Below are 22,317 nucleotides of genomic sequence, written 5' to 3' on the forward strand. Positions count from 1 at the left end.
GTCCATGAGGAGGAGATGCACTGCAGTACTTAATGCAGCTGGTGGCCACACCAGATACTGACTGTTACTTTTGATTTTGACCCCCCCATCTTTTTCAGGGACACATCATTCCATTTCTGTTAGTCACATGTATGTGGAACTTGTTCAGTTTATGTCTGTTGTTGAATCTTGTTATGTTCATACAAATATTTAGACATGTTAAGTTTGCTGAAAATAAATGCAGTTGAAAGTGAGAGGATGTTTCTTTTGTTGCTGAGTTTATGTATTTTCACTCACATTCTTTATATAAAACCTACTGACTGGTTTTCCTACATTGCTTATTGGGGCGACAGGGTAGCCTAGTGGCTAGTAACCGGAAGGTTGCAAGTTCAAACCCACGAGCTGACAAGGTACAAATCTGCCGTTGTGCCCCTGAACAGGCAGTTAACCCACTGTTCCTAGGCCGTCATTGAAAATAAGAATTTGTTCTTAACTGACTTAAGGTTAAATAAAAATGGACTTTTTCCACACAGTATAACAGTCCAGCAAGAGATGCATATCAGTCCTAGGAGAGGTCTTTTCAGTAACTTGCTGCAGTGAAGTTGGTCCTCATCATATAGCTGTAGGATATGGATCGCAGTGGAGGCTGGTGGAGGGAGAAACAGGAGGATGGATTCATTGCGATGGCAGAACCATTGTGGTGGGGGAGGTGAACAAGTGCACTCTTTGGACTCTTGGATGAAGAAACGGACCTCAGCCAGGACCTCCGTGGTGAGAGGCTGCGGACGGGACGGGACGGAGCGTCAATTGGTCGTCACTGCCCAGACACCTGTGTGCGCCTCAGATTGTCCTTTACACGTACAAACTCAGGGACTTCTCTCTCCTGCTCCTCCCTGCGCCTGATCTCCTCCTGCTCATACTGAAACATGACAGTAGATTAATTTCAAACATGGTCATAGCCTTCTGCTGTTTTTGTAAATAGTAAATACACAATTAGTTTTTCTCCCACTTATTGGTGTTTTATTATATAGTGTGTGGATGTGTGTGTGTCTGGTGTGTGTGTTTGGAGTGTGTGTTTGTGTGTGTGTGTGTGTGTTTGGAGTGTGTGTCTGGTGTGTGTGGCATGTGTGTGTGTGTCTGGTGTGTGTCTCGTGTGTGTGTGTGTGTGTGTGTGTGTGTGTGTGTGTGTGTGTGTGTGTGTGTGTGTGTGTGTGTGTGTGTGTGTGTGTGTGTGTGTGTGTGTGTGTGTGTGTGTGTGTGTGTGTGTGTGTGTGTGTGTGTGTGTGTGTGTGTGTGTGGGTCTGGTGTGTGTGTTTGGAGTGTGTGTTTGTGTGTGTGTGTGTGTTTGGAGTGTGTGTCTGGTGTGTGTGTGTGTGTGTGTGTGTGTGTGTGTGTGTGTGTGTGTGTGTGTGTGTGTGTGTGTGTGTGTGTGTGTGTGTGTGTGTGTGTGTGTGTGTGTGTGTGTGTGTGTGTGTGTGTGTGTGTGTGTGTGTGTGTGTGTGGTGTGTGTTACCTCCAGCAGTATCTGCTGTCTCTTGCGTAGCTCCATCTCCAGTTCCAGAGGAGGCTGTAGAGCCAGTTCCTGCTCTCTGTGCTGCTCCAGCCTCCTCTGTTCCAGGACTCGCTTCAGCTCAGGCTTCTCTCCTGGCAACAGACCTCTAAGTGGGCAGAACAGTCAACATATTCAGACATATTTACACTACTGCGCCAAGCAGAGCTGAGCTGAGCTGGCCTGGCTTGCATCCATCATTGTTGCTGGAAAGGACAATGTGAAACAAAATATCTAAGCCAGAAGATCGGTTCAGGTTGGCATGATTTGGGGGGAAAGGGTATTACATGCAGGGGTCTCAGTCTCACTCACTCACTCACTCACTCACTCACTCACACGCGCACGCACGCACACACACACACACACAATATGTCTATAATGGCATGCCAGGATTTATACTGAGTCCTGTGGATGACGCTATAGACATATTGTGTGTGTGTGTGTGTGTGTGTGTGTGTGTGTGTGTGTGTGTGTGTGTGTGTGTGTGTGTGTGTGTGTGTGTGTGTGTGTGTGTGTGTGTGTGTGTGTGTGTGTGTGTGTGTGTGTGTGTGTGTGTGTGTGTGTGTGTGTGTGGGTGTGTACACTATGTACTGCATGTGTACAGAGGCACAAATAAAAGTTAAAATAAACACACACACACACACACACACACACACACACACACACACACACACACACACACACACACACACACACACACACACACACACACACACACACACACACACACACACACACACACACACACACACACACACACACACACTACCACTCGGTCTGTCCTTGTGGTGCTGGGAATAAAGGCAGCATAGTTTAATAATACTAGACCTACACTCAGACACTATTATCTCTTACACCTTTCATTTTGTCTATGCTTCAGCAGATGAGATCTTTCTTCAAAATTTGGAGACATATAATAGAGCCTTTTGTTGATTTCTATGTATATTGTAAGTATATACGTAGAATGTATGCACACATGACTGTAAGTCGCTTTGGATAAAAGCGTCTGCTAAATGGCATACATTATATGGAAGTGTTTTATTTCAACCCCACCGTTTGGTGCTGACCAACAGTTCGCGGTGCAGGTCGTGGTGACTGGGTGTCTCCACAGTGGAGCCGTTCAGCTTCACCCTGGGCTGCTGCAGCTGGGACTGGCTCACCTCCTGGACCTCACTACACTCTGTAGACTGCCGGGACAGGGCGTCGCGGCACACATAGTTCTCTACAGAAGAAAAAATATATATATATATGTCTGAGAATTTGGCATGTCGAGCGTTTTTCCAGATCTGTTTTTTTTGCGTTTGCCAACTCCAATGTTGTCATTGTCAGATCATTCCATAAGTTGTCAAGAGAGTAAAAACAGACAAATCAAATCTAATTGTATTTGTCACATGCATCGAATACAACAGGTGTAGACCTGACAGTGAAATGCTTACTTACATCTCAGGCTACCACAAGTCAACGTGTACCATCAAATCTGAGATCACATCATTTATGAATTGAATCAGTCTTAGCTGTTACTATAGATGTACCTTTTCTATGGTGCCGAAATCCTGGCCGCTGAGGAAGCACCTGAAAGGTGAGAGAGAAAAGAAAGGAAATCGCCCATCAATTAACTCCAGCAGAGTAGACAAACATTGTACTGCATGGAGTCTAGTGATATGATACAGTAGGGAACAACACATCCACACCACACGGTACCAAGGGCATGGTGTAAAACATCAGAGAGCTAACGGAGAAATAAGGCTTGAACCACTGTCAATGAACCACATCGGTGCATTATGTGGAGTGGAGTCTGAACATCCTATCTGATCACCATCTCAAGCATCACAAACACTGGATGTGTGGGTAATACCTTCCTATAGTGTAAAACATCTTCCGTCACAGCACATTTGACTCTAACAATGTGGTATGTAATCAAGTCTTCCCTGTGTTAATCAAGCTGCTTGTTGATACACCCCGTGGGATCTATGTTGTGTAATAAGGGATAGAAGAAGAAGAGCCAAACACCGGATAGGCTGCCTGCTGTGTTACTAAACGAGTGAAGAAGAAGAAGAGCCACCCCCGGATAGGCTGCCTGCTGTGTTACTAAACGCGTGAAGAAGAAGAGCCACCCCCGGATAGGCTGCCTGCTGTGTTACTAAACGCGTGAAGAAGAGCCAGCACCGGATAGGCTGCCTGCTGTGTTACTAAACGCGTGAAGAAGAGCCACCACCGGATAGGTTGCCTGCTGTGTTACTAAACGCGTGAAGAAGAGCCACCACCGGATAGGCTGCCTGCTGTGTTACTAAACGCGTGAAGAAGAAGAGCCACCCCCGGATAGGCTGCCTGCTGTGTTACTAAACGCGTGAAGAAGAGCCACCACCGGATAGGCTGCCTGCTGTGTTACTAAACGCGTGAAGAAGAAGAAGAGCCATCCCGGATAGGCTGCCTGCTGTGTTACTAAACGCGTGAAGAAGAAGAAGAGCCACCACCGGATAGGCTGCCGGCTGTGTTACAAACGCGTGAAGAAGAAGAGCCACCCCCAGATAGGCTGCCTGCTGTGTTACTAAACGCGTGAAGAAGAAGAAGAGCCACCCCCGGATAGGCTGCCTGCTGTGTTACAAACGCGTGAAGAAGAAGAAGAGCCACCCCCGGATAGGCTGCCTGCTGTGTTACTAACGCGTGAAGAAGAAGAAGAGCCACGACCGGATAGGCTGCCGGCTGTGTTACAAACGCGTGAAGAAGAAGAAGAGCCATCCCGGATAGGCTGCCTGCTGTGTTACTAAACGCGTGAAGAAGAAGAAGAGCCATCCCGGATTACTGTGTTACTAACGCGTGAAGAAGAAGAAGAGCCATCCCCGGATAGGCTGACTACTGTGTTACTAACGCATGAAGAAGAAGAGCCATCCCGGATTACTGTGTTACTAACGCGTGAAGAAGAAGAAGAGCCATCCCGGATTACTGTGTTACTAACGCGTGAAGAAGAAGAAGAGCCATCCCCGGATAGGCTGACTACTGTGTTACTAACGCATGAAGAAGAAGAGCCATCCCGGATTACTGTGTTACTAACGCGTGAAGAAGAAGAAGAGCCATCCCCGGATAGGCTGCCTGCTGTGTTACTAACGCGTGAAGAAGAAGAAGAGCCACCACCGGATAGGCTGCCGGCTGTGTTACAAACGCGTGAAGAAGAAGAAGAGGCATCCCGGATAGGCTGCCTGCTGTGTTACTAAACGCGTGAAGAAGAAGAAGAGCCATCCCGGATTACTGTGTTACTAACGCGTGAAGAAGAAGAAGAGCCATCCCTGGATAGGCTGACTACTGTGTTACTAACGCATGAAGAAGAAGAGGAGCCATCCCCAGATAGGCTGCCTGCTGTGTTACTAAACGCGTGAAGAAGAAGAAGAGCCATCCCCGGATAGGCTGATTACTGTGTTACTAACGCATGAAGAAGAAGAGGAGCCATCCCCGGATAGGCTGACTACTGTGTTACTAACGCATGAAGAAGAAGAGGAGCCATCCCCAGATAGGCTGCCTGCTGTGTTACTAAACGCGTGAAGAAGAAGAAGAGCCACCACCGGATAGGCTGCCTGCTGTGTTACTAACGCGTGAAGAAGAAGAGGAGCCAACCCCGGATAGGCTGCCTGCTGTGTTACTAACGCGTGAAGAAGAAGAGGAGCCACCCCCGGATAGGCTGCCTGCTGTGTTACTAACGCGTGAAGAAGAAGAGGAGCCATCCCCGGATAGGCTGACTACTGTGTTACTAACGCGTGAAGAAGAAGAGCCACCCCCAGATAGGCTGACTACTGTGTTACAAACGCATGAAGAAGAAGAGGAGCCATCCCCGGATAGGCTGACTACTGTGTTACTAACGCGTGAAGAAGAAGAGGAGCCACCCCCGGATAGGCTGCCTGCTGTGTTACTAACGCGTGAAGAAGAAGAGCCACCCCCAGATAGGCTGACTACTGTGTTACTAACGCATGAAAAAGAAGAGGAGCCATCCCCAGATAGGCTGCCTGCTGTGTTACTAACGCATGAAGAAGAAGAGGAGCCACCCCCGGATAGGCTGCCTGCTGTGTTACTAAACGCGTGAAGAAGAAGAAGAGCCACCCCCGGATAGGCTGCCTGCTGTGTTACAAACGCGTGAAGAAGAAGAAGAGCCACCCCCGGATAGGCTGCCTGCTGTGTTACTAACGCGTGAAGAAGAAGAAGAGCCACGACCGGATAGGCTGCCGGCTGTGTTACAAACGCGTGAAGAAGAAGAAGAGCCATCCCGGATAGGCTGCCTGCTGTGTTACTAAACGCGTGAAGAAGAAGAAGAGCCATCCCGGATTACTGTGTTACTAACGCGTGAAGAAGAAGAAGAGCCATCCCCGGATAGGCTGACTACTGTGTTACTAACGCATGAAGAAGAAGAGCCATCCCGGATTACTGTGTTACTAACGCGTGAAGAAGAAGAAGAGCCATCCCGGATTACTGTGTTACTAACGCGTGAAGAAGAAGAAGAGCCATCCCCGGATAGGCTGACTACTGTGTTACTAACGCATGAAGAAGAAGAGCCATCCCGGATTACTGTGTTACTAACGCGTGAAGAAGAAGAAGAGCCATCCCCGGATAGGCTGCCTGCTGTGTTACTAACGCGTGAAGAAGAAGAAGAGCCACCACCGGATAGGCTGCCGGCTGTGTTACAAACGCGTGAAGAAGAAGAAGAGGCATCCCGGATAGGCTGCCTGCTGTGTTACTAAACGCGTGAAGAAGAAGAAGAGCCATCCCGGATTACTGTGTTACTAACGCGTGAAGAAGAAGAAGAGCCATCCCTGGATAGGCTGACTACTGTGTTACTAACGCATGAAGAAGAAGAGGAGCCATCCCCAGATAGGCTGCCTGCTGTGTTACTAAACGCGTGAAGAAGAAGAAGAGCCATCCCCGGATAGGCTGATTACTGTGTTACTAACGCATGAAGAAGAAGAGGAGCCATCCCCGGATAGGCTGACTACTGTGTTACTAACGCATGAAGAAGAAGAGGAGCCATCCCCAGATAGGCTGCCTGCTGTGTTACTAAACGCGTGAAGAAGAAGAAGAGCCACCACCGGATAGGCTGCCTGCTGTGTTACTAACGCGTGAAGAAGAAGAGGAGCCAACCCCGGATAGGCTGCCTGCTGTGTTACTAACGCGTGAAGAAGAAGAGGAGCCACCCCCGGATAGGCTGCCTGCTGTGTTACTAACGCGTGAAGAAGAAGAGGAGCCATCCCCGGATAGGCTGACTACTGTGTTACTAACGCGTGAAGAAGAAGAGCCACCCCCAGATAGGCTGACTACTGTGTTACAAACGCATGAAGAAGAAGAGGAGCCATCCCCGGATAGGCTGACTACTGTGTTACTAACGCGTGAAGAAGAAGAGGAGCCACCCCCGGATAGGCTGCCTGCTGTGTTACTAACGCGTGAAGAAGAAGAGCCACCCCCAGATAGGCTGACTACTGTGTTACTAACGCATGAAAAAGAAGAGGAGCCATCCCCAGATAGGCTGCCTGCTGTGTTACTAACGCATGAAGAAGAAGAGGAGCCACCCCCGGATAGGCTGCCTGCTGTGTTACTAACGCATGAAGAAGAAGAGCCATCCCCAGATAGGCTGCCTGCTGTGTTACTAACGCGTGCCGTCTCTATTTAGTCAAAGTGCTGTCACACGGAGGGAGCTCCTGTCAGATCGCCAGGTCTTATTAACGGTTTGGCTCTACACTCAAGGTTACCAAGCTTTCCCAGTCCAGTCCATTCTCAAGCTCATCATCATCATCATCCTCACAGGGGCTTTAACTAAGTAACTTCAATATCATCATGATAATAATGCCATGGCAACCATCTGATGACAAACTCAACAAATATAAGGAGACACCGTAGTATGCATGTGAAAACAAGCACCAAACTATTCGAACTGAACAACGTAACAGCCATGTAACAGCCTAATTATAGCCTTTATAAGAGATGACTCTACTTCTACACCTGCATTGCTTGTTGTTTGGGGTTTTAGGCTGGGTTTCTGTACAGAACTTTGAGATATCAGCTGATGTACGAAGGGCTATATAAATACATTTGATTTGATTTTGATTTGACTTTATTGTAAAGTGTAACTATTAGAAGTATAGAAATAGCTACCACAGCTGGTAGAGAGAATCAATTCATCATAAGACTAGTCTCGACACACAGATTCCTCTGTCAGTAGTTGAAATCAGATAACCCTACTCTCAGATATATAATCACACTCTCCTTTGGAAGCAGGCCTCATGAACAGTATCATATTAACCAGAAGACAGATGGCAGACTGCAGTTGTCGTGACCGTTCTGTGACTGGCCTTTGACTCACAGACAGGCAAAGTCAAAGACAAAAACTAGCATCTTGCTCCAGGCCACAAACACTATCAACTACTACTACAGGTCTCTAGATAGTTTTTTCATGCTGGATTGATTGTAATGCACCCATAATGTGTCGGAGGCACTGAGGCTTTGGGAAAAGACCGCTGTTGGTCCTACAGGCTATCAACTACCCAGCATGCTCTGTGCTGTGCCACGTTGTGCATGCATGTCTGTTTAGAACACGTCACTCTAAAGACTCAGGGACTATCTGCTATCTCTGGAACCAGTGTTATAAGCTGTACTGTCCTATTGCCCCCTCCCTCCCTCCCTGCCTCCTTCTTCCTGGTGCAGCCGGGTGTTATTGCAGCCCCTCCCAGCATGGTGTTGATCTGGAAATGGAGGATAAAGAGAGACAGGGAACATGGTGACTCACTTTTAACCAGAGTTACAGAGCCAGGAAATAGATGAATGCCACCCGCCAGCCAGACAGACCAGCCAGCCAACCAACAGCTAGCTAGACCAGACCAGACCAGATCAGCCAGCCAACCAACAGCTAGCTAGACCAGACCAGATCAGCCAGCCAACCAACAGCTAGCCAAACCAGACTAGCCAGACAACAGCTAGCCAGACAACAGTCAACCAGACCAGTCCAATATGATCTTCTGGTGTCCCTCTCTAACCCTTCAGACACTGACATTGTTGGACCAATCCATATCTATAGAAATTCATGTCATTTTGATCAATCTCAACAACTAGGGCATTTTATTGCATTCTTGGGGGAAAACATATTGGATTGAATTTGTATCATGATACCATATGTTTATGGTCATATCAGTTCAATAGGAAGCTATTCCCTTCTTGTAAGATTCAGATGACCCATTTTAAAACCCACTTGGCCACCTTGTGGCCACCAGTGGTAACATCCGCAGTCGGACCTGAAGTGTTTTTGATCATGGTCTGTAGACTATAATTAACTCAAAGCCCAATGCTTGGTTATGACAGAAGGATAGACAACACACAAGTGATATAACATAGATACATCCAAAGTCAAATTGGATTAAACAATGTAAAATTCTCCTATCTCAAAATGAAACATGTTATATAAACTTGAGTGATTATCTTGAGTGATTATCCCTCATAGCCTGGTTCCTCTCTAGGTTTCTTCCTAGGTTTTGACCTTTCTATGGGGTTTTTCCTAGCCACCGTGCTTCTACACCTGCATTGCTTGCTGTTTGGAGTTTTAGGCTGGGTTTCTGTACAGCACTTTGTGACATCAGCTGACGCAAGAATGGCTTTATAAATACATTTGATTGATTGATTGATCTCTCATCCTTTGCCAAAAAACACCAACATACACCTCCAGTCTACTGCAAAGAAATCCACATGTGTCTGATGAAATTTTTGTCGATTGTTCGAATCTTTTGACTGTTTGGATCAATCCACACACGGTCTGTAATGCTGTACTACTGATTAAGTATAGGCACAGTAGAGTTGTTGCTCTACAATATAACCCCATGACATTTTGACTATGCAGAAAGAAGCAACAGCATCCATAGCATCAATGCATAGTCAGCTTAGGTATCCATTCCTAGAAGGTCACAGATCAGTATCTCTAATATGTTGATCAGAATCACCTGCCACTGTCAGTCAACACCATAGAATTGAATATAACACTAATTGAATGTATCTCTATGACCAGCACCCACGACCTATGACAGGTGTCCAACAGAAAACCAGGTGTGATAGTTGAGCCACCAATTCAGAAAGCAGTTCAGACAATAATAAACAGACTCACTTTCTTTGAGTTGTATGACCCTTCCATGGCACGGTCGCTACGGTCCCCCGTTTCTATCAAGCTACAAGGTCTCTCCCCTCTCTCTCTCTCTCTCTCTCTCTCTCTCTCTTATTCAATAGTCCATTGTCAAATGCCACACACTTCTACACAGACAGGCGCCTGCTTCTTTGCATCTCCCAAATCCAACATACTAGTGCTGTCGCTGAGGAGAAGACCGTCTGTAAGGTTACACTTGAATGACTTAAACTACACACAGTGGCAGTAGACAACCCCGATAATCCCATTACGCCATTCAAGATTAAGGGTACATCCCATATGGAACCCTATTTATTATACAGAACACTACGTTTAACCAGAACACTGGTCAAACGTAATCTACTACATAGAGACTAGGGTGCCATTTGGGATTCACCCCCCCCAGATAAGGACGTGGGATTAGCTAATTACCTTGGACATGAATGCGGCTTTTCACCACTCCAAATTACAAAGGTAACGTAATGCAAAGAAATCGAGCCAAGACCTCAGAAAAAAAATTGTAGACCTCCACAAGTCTGGTTCATCCTCAGGAAGGAGATGCGTTCTGTCTCCTAGAGATGAACGTATTTTGTTGTGAAGAGTGCAAATCAATCCCAGAACAATAGCAAAGGACCTTGTGAATATGCTGGAGGAAACAGGTACAAAAGTATCTATATTCACAGTAAAATGACTCCTATATCGACGTAACCTGAAAGGCCGCTCAGCAAGGAAGAAGCCACTGTTCCAAAACCGCCATAAAAAAGACAGACTACAGTTTGCAACTGCACATGAGGACAAAGATCGTACTTTTTGGGGAAATGTCCTCTGGTCTGATGAAATAAAAATATGACTATTTGGCCATAATGACCATCCTCATGTTTGGAGGAAAAAGGGGGAGGCTTGCAAGCCAAAAACACCATCTCAACCGTGAAGCACAGGGGTGGCAGCATCATGTCATGGGGGTGTTTTGCTGCAGGAGGGTCTGGTGGAATCATGAGGAAGGACAATTATGTGGATATATTGACGCAACATCTCAAGACATCAGTCAGGAAGTTAAAGCTTGGTCGCAAATGGGTCTTCCAAATGGACAATGACCCCAAGCATACTTCCAAAGTTGTGGCAAAATGGCTTAAGTACAACGACGTCAAGGTATTGGTGTGGCCATCACAAAGCCCTGACCTCAATCCTATAGAAAATGTGTGGGCAGAACTGAAAAAGCGTGTGCGAGCAAGGAGGCTTACAGTTACACCAGCTCTGTCAGGAGTAATGGGCGTATGTTCACCCAACTTATTGTGGGAAGGTTGTGGAAGGCTCTCCGAAACGTTTGACCCAAGTTAAACAATTTAAAGGTAATGCTACCAAATACTAATTGAGTGTATGTAGACTTCTGACCCACTGGGAATGTGATGAAAGAAATCAAATCTGAAATAAAAAATTCTCTCTGCTATTATTCTGACATTTCACGTGTGTGTGTGTGTGTGTGTGTGTGTGTGTGTGTGTGTGTGTGTGTGTGTGTGTGTGTGTGTGTGTGTGTGTGTGTGTGGATATATATATATATATATATATGTATGTATATATATATATATATATATATATATATATATATATATATATATATATATATATATATATATATATATATATATATATATATATATATATATACAGTATATCACAAAAGTGAGTACACCCCTCACATTTCTGTAAATATTTGAGTATATCTTTTCATGTGACAACCTGAAGAAATGACACTTTGCTACAAGTAGTGAGTGTATAGCTTGTATAACAGTGTAAATTTGCTGTCCCCTCAAAATAACTCAACACACAGCCATTAATGTCTAAACCGCTGGCAACAAAAGTGAGTACACCCCTAAGTGAAAATGTTCAAATTGGGCCCAATTAGCCATTTTCCCTCCCCAGTGTCATGTGACTCGTTAGTGTTACAAGGTCTCAGGTGTGAATGGGGAGCAGGTGTGTTAAATTTGGTGTCATCGCGCACATACTTCATACTGACTGGTCACTGGAAGTTTAACATGGTACCTCATGGCAAAGAACTCTCTGAGGATCTGAAAAAAAATAATTGTTGCTCTACATAAAGATGGCCTGGACTATAAGAAGATTGCCAAGACCCTGAAACTGAGCTGCAGCATGGTGGCCAAGACCATACAGCGGTTTAACTGGACAGGTACCACTCAGAACAGGCCTCGCCATGGTCGACCAAAGAAGTTGAGTGCACGTGCTCAGCGTCATATCCAGAGGTTGTCTTTGGGACATAGACGTATGAGTGCTGCCAGCATTGCTGCAGAGGTTGACGGGGTGGGGGGTCAGCCTGTCAGTGCTCAGACCATACACCGTACACTGCATCAAATTGGTCTGCATGGCTGTCGTCCCAGAAGGAAGCCGCTTCTAAAGATGATGTCCATCTCTGATTTCTTCCTGTGACATCGGGTGCTGTAGATGTCTTGGAGGGCAGACAGGGTGCTCCTTGTGATGCGTTGTGCAGACCGTACCACCCTCTGGAGAGCTCTGCGGTTGCGGGCGGTGCCATACCAGGCGGTGATAGACCCCGACAGGATGCTCACAATTGTGCATCTGTAAAGGTTTCTGAGGGTCTTAGGGGCCAAGCTGAATTTATTCAGCCTCCTGAGGTTGAAGAGGGGCTGTTGCGCCATCCTCACCACACTGTCTGTGTGGGTGGACCATTTCAGATTGTCAGTGATGTGCATGCTGAGAAACTTGAAGCTTTCCACCTTCTCCACTGCGGCCCCGTTGATGTGGATAGGGGTGTGCTCAGTCTGCTTTTTCCTGAAGTTCCGATCAGCTCCTTCATTTTGTTGATGTTGATGGAGAAGTTATTTTCCTGACACCACTCCGCCAGGGCTCTCACCTCCTCCCTGTAGGCTGTCTTGTCATTGTTGGTAAATCAGGCCTACTACTGTTGTGTCCTCTGCAAACGTGATGATGGAGTCGGAGGTGTGCGTGGCCGCGCAATCATGGCTGAACAGGGAGTACAGAAGGGGGCTCAGCACGCACCTTTGTGAGGCGCCTGTGATGAGGATCAGCGAAGTGGAGGTGTTGTTTCCTACCTTAACCACCTGGGGTTACTTCCCTTCAGGAAGTCCAAGACCCAGTTGCAGGGTGGGGTTCAAACCCAGGGCCCCGAGCTTAATGATGAGCTTGGAGGGTACTATGGTGTTGAAGGCTGAGCTATAGTCAATGAACAGCATTCTGACGAAGGTATTCCTCTTGTTCAGTTGGGATAGGGCAGTGCGATGGCGATTGCATCATCTGTAGATCTATTGGCGCGGTAAGCAAATTGAAGTGGGTCTAGGGTGTCAGGTAAGGTAGAGGTGATATGATCCTTAACTAGCCTCTCAAAGCACTTCATGATGATAGAAGTGAGTGCTACGGGGCGATAGTCATTTAGTCCAGTTACCTTTGCTTTCTTGGGTACAGGAACAATGGTGGACATCTTGAAGCATGTGGAGACAGCAAACTGGGATAGGGAGAGATTGAATATGTCCATAAAGCCTTGTGAGGGTTAACACGCTTAAATGTCTTACTCGCGTTTGCCATGGAGAACGAGAGCCCAGAGTCCTTGGTGGCACTGTATTATCCTCAAAGCGGGCAAAGAAGGTGTTTAGCTTGTCTGGGAGCAAGAAGTCGGTGTCCGCGACATGGCTGATTTTCGCTTTGTAATCTGTGATTGTCTGGAGACACTGCCACATACATCTGGTGTCTGAGCCGTTGAATTGCGACTCCACTTTGTCTCTGTACTGATGTTTAGCCTGTTTTATTGCCGTAGGGAAGGAATAACAACACTGTTTCCATTCTACCATGTTCCAAGTCACCTTGCCATGGTGGTTTTCTAAAATTATTTATCTGTGTTTTTGTCTGGTTGATCATGCGTCTCCATCTTTTATCTTTTATTTATCTTTTTCTTTTCTTTTAATCACTCCTCTTTCACCCCAGCTGCCAAACTAACCCTAATTCAGATGACCATCCTACCCATGCTAGATTACGGAGATGTAATTTATAGATCGGCAGGTAAGGGTGCATCTCTGTATACCCGTTGCAAGACCCACTGGTTGATGTTTATTTATCAAACCCTCTTAGGCCTCACTCCCCCCAATCTGAGATACCTAATGCAGCCCTCATCCTCCACATACAACACCCGTTCTACCAGTCACATTCTGTTAAAGGTCCCCAAAGCACACACATCCCTGGGTCGCTCCTCTTTTCAGTTTGCTACTGTAACGAGCTGCAAAAATACACTTAAAACTGGACCTTTTTATCTCCATCTCTTCATTCAAAGACTCAATCATGGATACGCTTACTGACAGTTGTGGCTGCTTTGCGTGATGCATTTTTGTCTCTACCTTCTTGCCCTTTGTGCTGTTGTGTGTACCATGTTTTGTGTTGCTGCCATCTTGTGCTGCCGCCATGTTGTGTTGCTACCTTGTTGTTGTTATGTTATGTTGCTGCCATGCTGTGTTCTCATATGTTGCTGCCATGCTATGTTGTTGTCTTAGGTCTCTCTTTATGTACTGCTCTGGTGTCTCTCTTGTCATGTGTGTTTTGTACTATACTTTTGTTTTATTTTGAATCCCAGCCCCCGTCTCCACAGGAAGGCCTAAATAAAAATGTATTAAGAACTAACATAAACACAAACAATTGGTACTTTGTAAAGAGATTGAATTGCATGATAAAATTTCCCATCAACCATTGTCTTTAACATTTCAATAGTCAAAAATGGGTTTCTCTCATAGTCTCCTTTCAAAACAGATCTGTTATGATCAGCTTGGTCCAGTTTAGCTCAGTGCAGAATGCAAATGTAGGGATTAAGTAAGTTAAAAAGAAAAAGATTTCAGTAAGAGATGCACCCTCATTGATTTCAGTAAGAGATGCACCCTCATTGATTTCAGTAAGAGATGCGCCCTCATTGATTTCAGTAAGAGATGCACCCTCATTGATTTCAGTAAGAGATGCACCCTCATTGATTTCAGTAAGAGATGCACCCTCATTGATTTCAGTAAGAGATGCAGCCTCATTGATTTCAGTAAGAGATGCACCCTCATTGATTTCAGTAAGAGATGCACCCTCATTGATTTCAGTAAGAGATGCACCCTCATTGATTTCAGTAAGAGATGCACCCTCATTGATTTCAGTAAGAGATGCACCCTCATTGATTTCAGTAAGAGATGCACCCTCATTGATTTCAGTAAGAGATGCACCCTCATTGATCTCACTAAGAGATTGACCCTCATCGATCTCACTAAGAGATTGACCCTCATCGATCTCACTAAGAGATGCACCCTCATTGTACCAGATATGGACTAGAAGTGATCCTGCAACTGGTTTACATTGCCCTTCTACGGTGATACATTAACCATGTACATGTTTTTGCGGTCAAACAAATGTAAATATAGTAGCAGCATGACTTTGCTTAGAGAATGCGACGCTTATTTCTGTATTGTTATAAAAGTGTAAAGTGTACAGAGATCAACAACATGAGAGAGTGCCCCTCTGTGTGCAGTCAGTGGTGAAAACAGATTGGGTGATGTATCTCTTTCTGTGTATTCAAAAGGGCACTTTGGGAATTTTACTGTGAATCTAGTGCTTTTGGGATTCAGGAGTTTGGACCAAGGTACCTAGACAGAATAACACAGTCATTAATTTGACATTTATTTTTTTAAGTGTGATTTTCTATTATGTGGAAAATGTGAAGGTGGAATAGAGGGTGGAAATGGAAAATAAAGTTTATACAATATATTGCCGTAAATTAATAAAGTTGAACCATTTATAAGTTATTTATATGTTAAGAATGTTGTGTGATTTTATTTTATTTTTAAAGGCACATGTAAGCCTCCTGCTCAATACAAGGCAGCCACTGGTTACCATCTATGGCCACATGAAGGCACACTATTACTTTACGACAGCCTTCCCCACGAAATGTCCCATGATTCCTTGCGCTCTATAAATTCCATAACTCGGAAACGGAGCCATTCTTGTTTTGTTTGACTGGTGGCGTGTGTTTGTGCGAGCGAATGAATGCGAGAGAGAATGATTGTTTTATGTCTGTAATGTTTCATGTCTTAGTCTAGCGACCAAAAAAAACTACACAGTGATCTTATTTGATCTGATCGGGGTTTGGCCTTGCTCCGATTCGGAAATGATAGGACCCGACATGCGAGCCCCTGAGGCCATGAGCATGAAGCTTCCACTAACTTCAGGGCCTCCACAAGAAATTGTGGTCAGAAGTGATGACTCGATCAGATATACTAGGTCCGAGGAGATTTGTGGTTTTACCTCATGCTCCACACCGGCCAATGAGTATAACAGCGATTCTGATCTGCCATAAATTCGATAGTTGTGCCCAGGTGTAAGAAGCTGCCTGTATTTGGCTGGCTAGCTACTAAGCTAACGTTGGCTAACGAGGTAACTCTTTGTGGCCCATGCGAACAGCAAAGCTAACAAACAGCCAGGTAATGAGCCAATGGCAGTAAAGTCGTTTTGGAGAGAAGTGGGCAAATTTGTAGTGTCAAAGAAATTCGTTTGTGGTCCTGCTGCTGGTCGCTTCAAAAGAAGCCATGGTCGTTAATATACACTTTCTGCTCACTGTGCATCCAGTCATAACAACACGTCATTTGACATGATTCGTTTTTCTTGGGGGGTAGATAGATGGTAGATGGCATCAATGTAATTGTTTGCATTTTCAATCTCCCATGTATTTTTTTTTTTTAATGTGTGTGTATATGTAGCGTGGTTCGTTCTGCGTTGTGTACTTTTAATTAGGACCCTGATACAACTGTAGGTCTGCTGGTTGGATTATTTTTATTTGCCCTGCACACGAAGAGACGACACAATATTTTAGCCCTTGGCGCAGTCACGGCTCTCGGACACCTTGCTAGCCGAAGGTCAGGCAAAAGAGAACAGTAAGGGAGTACGGAAATACAGATAACCCGCGATGGGCCAAACTAAAATCTACTACACTTTTACAATCACGTGTATGTGCAATATTGATATGAAAAAGTGTTTGTACACCAAAAATAACATTAGCTATGCAGCTGTCTTTTTTTTGTTGAAGCACACGGAATTATTATCAAATAATTAACATCCCATCTTGACCTGGCCTATTTGAATTGGTCCCTGTGTGCAATTTGGTGCATAGTCTAGGGGAACAACATCAATCACACTGCGACATATATATATCCTTTATCATGTTCTGCTAACCCTACCTCCTCTAATTGGAGTAAACTAATGAACAACAATTAGGATTTTGCTTCCAGTTTAAACACACTATATACATTTTACAGACACACATCTATTTTACAATAGTATTTATTTTGTTTGTTTTTAGTCCTGTCCTTCCCCAACCTCCCATCGGAACCTTTGTAATCTCATAGTTTCTTTAGATTGTAAATAAATAAAAAATTTAAGCCAAAAGTATTATATTATTGATCGATTGACTGACTTTTCAGATCACCCCCGTATTGCTATCTGCAGCTTTAGCTCCAGGTAAATGTTGCAATTCTTCAGCCATTACATATGGACAGTACCAAAATAAATTGTCTAATGACTGTCACTTCGCAGAAAAATCTGCAGAGCTGGGAAAGTTGAATCCCCCATATATGCACTACAAAGTTTGGGGTCACTTAGACATTTCCTTGTTTTTTTTTGTCCGTTTAAAATAACATCAAATTGATCAGAAATACAGTGTAGACATTCTTTATGTTGTAAATGACTAGTGTAGCTGGAAACTGACGTTTTTTTTAAATGGAATATCTACATAGGCATACAGAGGCCCATTATCAACAACCTTCACTCCCGTGTTCCAATGGCACGTTGTGTTAGTTAATCCACATTTATCATTTTAAAAGGCTAATTGATCATTAGAAAACCTTTTTGCAATTATGTTAACACAGCTGAAAACTTTTCTGATTAAAGAAGCAATAAAACTGGCCTTCTTTCGACTAGTTGAGTATCTGGAGCATCAGCATTTGTGGGTTCGATTACAGGCTCAAAATGGCCAGCAACAAAGTATTTTCTTCTGAAACTCTTCAGTCTATTCTAAGAAATTAAGGCTATTCCATACAAGAAATTGCCAAGAAACAATATCTCATACAACGCTGTGTACTACTCACTTCACAGAACAGTGCAAACTGGCTGGCCCAGTGCACAACCGAGCAAGAGGACAAGTACATTAGTGTCTAGTTTGAGAAACAGACGCCTCACAAGTCCTCAACTGGCAGCTTCATGAAATAGTACCCGCAAAACACCAGTCTCAATGTCAACAGTGAAGAGGCGACTCCTGTATGCTGGCCTTCTAGGCAGAGTTCTTCTGTCTCGTGTCTGTTCTTTTGCCCATCTCAATCTTTTATTTTTATTGCACAGTCTGAGATATGTTTTTTTCTTTGTGGTCCTTCTGTAGCTCAGTTGGTAGAGCATGGCGCTTGTAACGGCAGGGTAGTGGGTTCGATCCCCGGGACCACCCATACGTAGAATGTATGCACACATGACTGTAAGTCGCTTTGGATAAAAGCGTCTGCTAAATGGCATATATTATTATATTGGCATATATATTTCTTTGCAAGTCTGCCTAGAAGGCCAGCATCCATTTTTTTAACGGACTGGATCTTTATGATTACCACCTGGGTCCTGTTTCAGTAATGAAATCAGACCACCTTGGTGAGTGTCTGATAATCTACCATTTATATAGGAGTGGTTCAAATATGCTAATAACGGTCCTCTGAGTATATCAACAAAAGGTTTGGTATACCTCCACTGGTATTATTAAATAGAGTAGAATCCCCAATAGTGCTTCCAGGAGTATCTCCTTTTGGTAGAGGGATTGTGAGGCATTTCTGTGGAGACAAAAGAAAGATGGGATCTTATCACACATTGTTTGGGAACATGTCCTGCCTAGGCCAGTAGGCCTATGGATTGAAATTACCCCCAACTGCCTTTTTCTTTGATAACTGGTCAGAACTGAGACCCTTGCCATTATGTCAGAACTGGGAGGTCAGAACTAGGGACCCTTACCATTATGTCAGAACTAGGGAACCTTACCATTAGGTCAGAACTAGGGAACCTTACGATTAGGTCAGAACTAGGACCCTTACCATTAGGTCAGAACCAGGACCCTTACCATTAGGTCAGAACTAGAACCCTTACCATTAGGTCAGACCTAGAACCCTTACCATTAGGTCAGACCTAGGACACTTACCATTAGGTCAGAACTAGGACCCTTACCATTAGGTCAGAACTATGACTGTTTGTTAGTAGTCCCAGTAGTTATGTACACAGTCAAAAAGATGTTGATATACCAGTCACAAAGTAGATAACCATGATATTCCTTTCAGACTTCTTCATTATGCACATCCTCCCCTTGTCTGCCCATCAGAGTATTTGCTAATTCACCCCATTAGTTATCATTTATTGAACAAGTCATCAGGACCGAGTTTGCGAAACCCTGATCTAGACAACAGCAGCACCACAGTTTGAGCGTTTCCCCCAGTTGTATGCCCATGTTTTGTGACTTTTGACCCCTAGCCTCCTGGTTTTGTCACCCATGCTTGTCAGTAGCAGTCTCCCTCTGGTATAAAGTTCTTACTACTGAGGAAATCTTGGTGGTGTTCATATGTTGATTTCAGATGGAAGTCTGGGTTGTCTTTAGGTGCCATGGATGGTATAGATGATCGTTAAGTTAATTTATATGCCATTTTATTATGTCAATTATGCATGTTTTCAGTTTCTGTAAAATGTGCGTGTGAATCAATCATGTCAAAGTTTATATTGTGCTAGCTGCATTTAGCTAGTAGGGCTACTTTTCCCCCCATGTTGCCCCGTGTGTCAAGTTGATAATAGGCCTTGTAGAGCTTGAATATTAGCCTACCTGCCGGTAATGATACAGGACATTCCTTCTGATAATGACCAGAGTAGCCATGTCAATCAGATGACACCACGGTTTGCCATTTTGAATTAGGCGAGTTGGTTTATCAAACGTCTCTTTCTGTTCAGTTGGGAAGAAAAATGCATAGGCTAAGTGATAAAAGAACAGAAATCATTTAACGTCAGATTTACTGCCGGGGCGGCAGGGTAGCCTAGTGGTTAGAGTGTTGGACTAGTAACCGGAACGTTGCAAGCTCAAATTCCCGACAAATGTGTCGTTCTGCCCCTGAACAGGCAGTTAACCCACTGTTCCTAGGCCGTCATTGAAAATATGAATTTGGTCTTAACTGACTTGCCTAGTTAAATAAAGGTAAAATAAAAAATACGGTTTTTAAATATTTGAGCCAAAATATGGCTCAAATATCATCAGCGCTATTGCTGTCGTTCTCATGTTTAGGGAAAGGGATCTGTCGTTCGTGGCATTATAACAGCTAGAAGTGTTACAATGTGGATGAAGATAAATAAATGTTTTTGCCAACAAATTGTGTCCCCTTGTGTTTGTCGTACTCTACAATGTTTACTTATTAAACATTGGTAGCCCAAAAGCTGGCAGATGGCAATATTGAGTCGTGTCACCTTACCATCCAAATGCACCATCCGTTCAGGCTGCATAGGCTTCGATTTCCTCCTTAACTTTATTTAATGGCGAAAAGGCAGAAAAAAACGGGGGAAATATGCGTACATTCCTTATTAAAAAAAACATTACCAACACCATTACCCACCACCATGCTATTGGCTAATCCCAGATTCTGTGTATTGCATTCAGTTTCAACCTGATTATCTGAATACGATACACAACATCCGGGATTAGCATTTAGCCAAAAGGGTCAGCAGCCAGTTGTGAACTGATAATCGGGCTGAGCCGAGGTATCACAGCAGGAACAGACATGTTCTCCAGAGAATGCAGCATAGCTCCCCGGGCAGGGTGTGACTGTGGATCCTGGGCTAGAACTGCAGAGGGTTCTTCACAACTGGCAGGTTGGGGCTCCCGACAGAGCCAGGGTGGACCTCACAGGCAGGGACTAGCAGAGGACTGAAGGGCCCAGAAGTCAGGGTTGAGCTCTGGCCTCACAGGAGGCGTCGCTGAAGGTCTCCGATGAGGAGCAAGCGGAGGCTCCCCCACAGGGTCAGAGAGGACCTTGCTGGCGAGGATGGGACCTCAGGGCAGAGGCTGAAGCGGCCCCCGTGGAGGAAGCCATGGTGGGCTCCCATTCAGCTGGGCTGGTCTCCTTGTGCTGAGATAAGTGGGAACCGCAATGCATGGGCAGCCAGTGTCTGGAAGCCAGGGCTAAGTGGAGGACCCGTGGCTGGAGATGAACTTGGCTCCTCATCAGGAGCAGGTGGGGGCTTGTCATTGGCTTCTGGTGAAGCCCCCTAACTGGAACAGGGATGACTCCTAGTGTAAAGCCAAGTGGTGGACCCTGGGCTGCAACTGGTGGCATAGATACTGGGACAGGGTCTGAAGATCCCTGGACTGAGGCTGGTGGCAGAGATACTGGGACAGGGGTTGGGGATCCATGGGCTGCAGGTGATGGCAGAGATACTGCGACAGCGGCTGAGGATCCCTGGGCTGCAGCTGGTGGCAACCAGGGAGATGCTGCCTGATGAGCTGCATCAACGACGGTCTGTGGGCCAGTGGCTGCAACACGATGACTCTCTGTTACAGGGGCTGGTGATCTGAAGATTGGGCCAGGTTGTACCTTCAGGTCCAGCTGGGCCGCCCGGGTAGGAGGCAGCGGGTCTACGATGACGGAAGCAGGCTGGGCCCTTGTAGATGGAGAAGGATGCTGCTCCTCATGCCTGGCAGACAGGGAGTCTGACTTGACAGTGGTAGGTTGAGCTCCTATAGCAGGAACAGACAGAAGACTGGAGCACAAGGTAGGCTCAGACCCATATTCAGTGGCATACAGGAACTTGAGGGAAGAATGGGTTAGCTTTGTAGGGATCAGCAGTAACCCTGGGGAAGGGGCAGACTGGGCCCCATCTGTGGTAGCTGGTCTGGGCTCCAGGAAAGGGGTAGGCAGAGCACCTGTGGCTGGAGAGGGCTGTAGCACCATGTTTGCCTGGAGCACCACGGTGGCTACTACTGGCTGATTCTCTGTAGCTGGAGAAGCTGAAGAGTCCACCTCGTTGATTAACTTCGGCTCTGTAGCAGGAGCGGGTGGCAACTCTGGAACAGCAGCTGGCTGCAGGCTACTGTTGACTGATAGGTCCTTTGTGGCGGCAGACTGAAGCACCTTGTTAGGAACAGGCTGGATACCCATTCTGAGGGCAAACTGAGAACCAATGGCAGTGACGGGTAGACATACCCTGGCACCGTCAGTTGGCTGGTACTCCACACTGGGAGTGTCTAGAAGCTGACAGGTAGGTATGTCTCTTAGCTGGACCACTGGTGGAGGAGTAGCCACCTGACAGGTGGAATGAGCACCGGGACTGAGGAGAACTTATAACTGCTGGAGGAGGCTCTTGGTAGCCGCACTGTAGGCTTGGAATGCCATCACATGCTGGAGGCCATGCATACCAAACATACCAAGACAGTCGTGAAGAGGGCACAACAAAACCTTTTCCCCCACAGGAGACTGAAAAGATTTGGCATGGGCCCCCAGATCCTCAAAAGGTTCTACAGCTGCACCATCGAGAGCATCCTGACCGGTTGCATCACCGCCTAGAATGGCAACTGCTCGGCATCTGACCGTAAGGC

General features: G+C 45.6%; 1 protein-coding gene and 1 non-coding gene across 3 annotated transcripts; one reads left to right on the forward strand and one right to left on the reverse strand.

The window, feature by feature from the left end:
* Positions 1–140: 140 nt before the first annotated feature.
* LOC124023197 (protein FAM107B-like) lies at positions 141–18,597 on the reverse strand. 2 transcript variants are annotated; one of them, XM_046337733.1, is made up of 5 exons: positions 18,445–18,597; positions 3,061–3,100; positions 2,582–2,750; positions 1,493–1,637; positions 141–898 (listed from the first exon to the last, which is right to left on the reverse strand). In XM_046337733.1, exons 1-5 carry the CDS (start codon positions 18,565–18,567, stop codon positions 794–796), a joined length of 582 nt encoding a protein of 193 aa, XP_046193689.1. In that variant the 5' UTR covers positions 18,568–18,597; the 3' UTR covers positions 141–793. The 2 variants fall into 2 exon arrangements, with proteins under 2 accessions (XP_046193689.1, XP_046193697.1); XM_046337741.1 differs by lacking the exon at positions 18,445–18,597 and adding an exon at positions 9,651–9,881.
* LOC124032492 lies at positions 15,713–16,021 on the forward strand. The gene has a single exon (XR_006838304.1). It is a non-coding gene; the product is annotated as a small Cajal body-specific RNA 2 (non-coding RNA).
* Positions 18,598–22,317: the final 3,720 nt, after the last annotated feature.

The sequence above is a fragment of the Oncorhynchus gorbuscha genome, linkage group LG03 (assembly GCF_021184085.1).
Source record: "Oncorhynchus gorbuscha isolate QuinsamMale2020 ecotype Even-year linkage group LG03, OgorEven_v1.0, whole genome shotgun sequence".
Lineage (NCBI taxonomy): Eukaryota > Metazoa > Chordata > Actinopteri > Salmoniformes > Salmonidae > Oncorhynchus > Oncorhynchus gorbuscha.

Coding starts and splice junctions, on each gene's coding strand:
- LOC124023197 (XM_046337733.1), bottom strand. CDS start 18,567: ATGTGTGATAAGATCCCATCTTTCTTTTGTCTCCACAGAAATGCCTCA. Junction 3,101..18,444: donor ATTTAATAATACCAGTGGAG/GTATACCAAACC, acceptor CTCACCTTTCAG/GTGCTTCCTCAGCGGCCAGG. Junction 2,751..3,060: donor ATTTCGGCACCATAGAAAAG/GTACATCTATAG, acceptor TTTCTTCTGTAG/AGAACTATGTGTGCCGCGAC.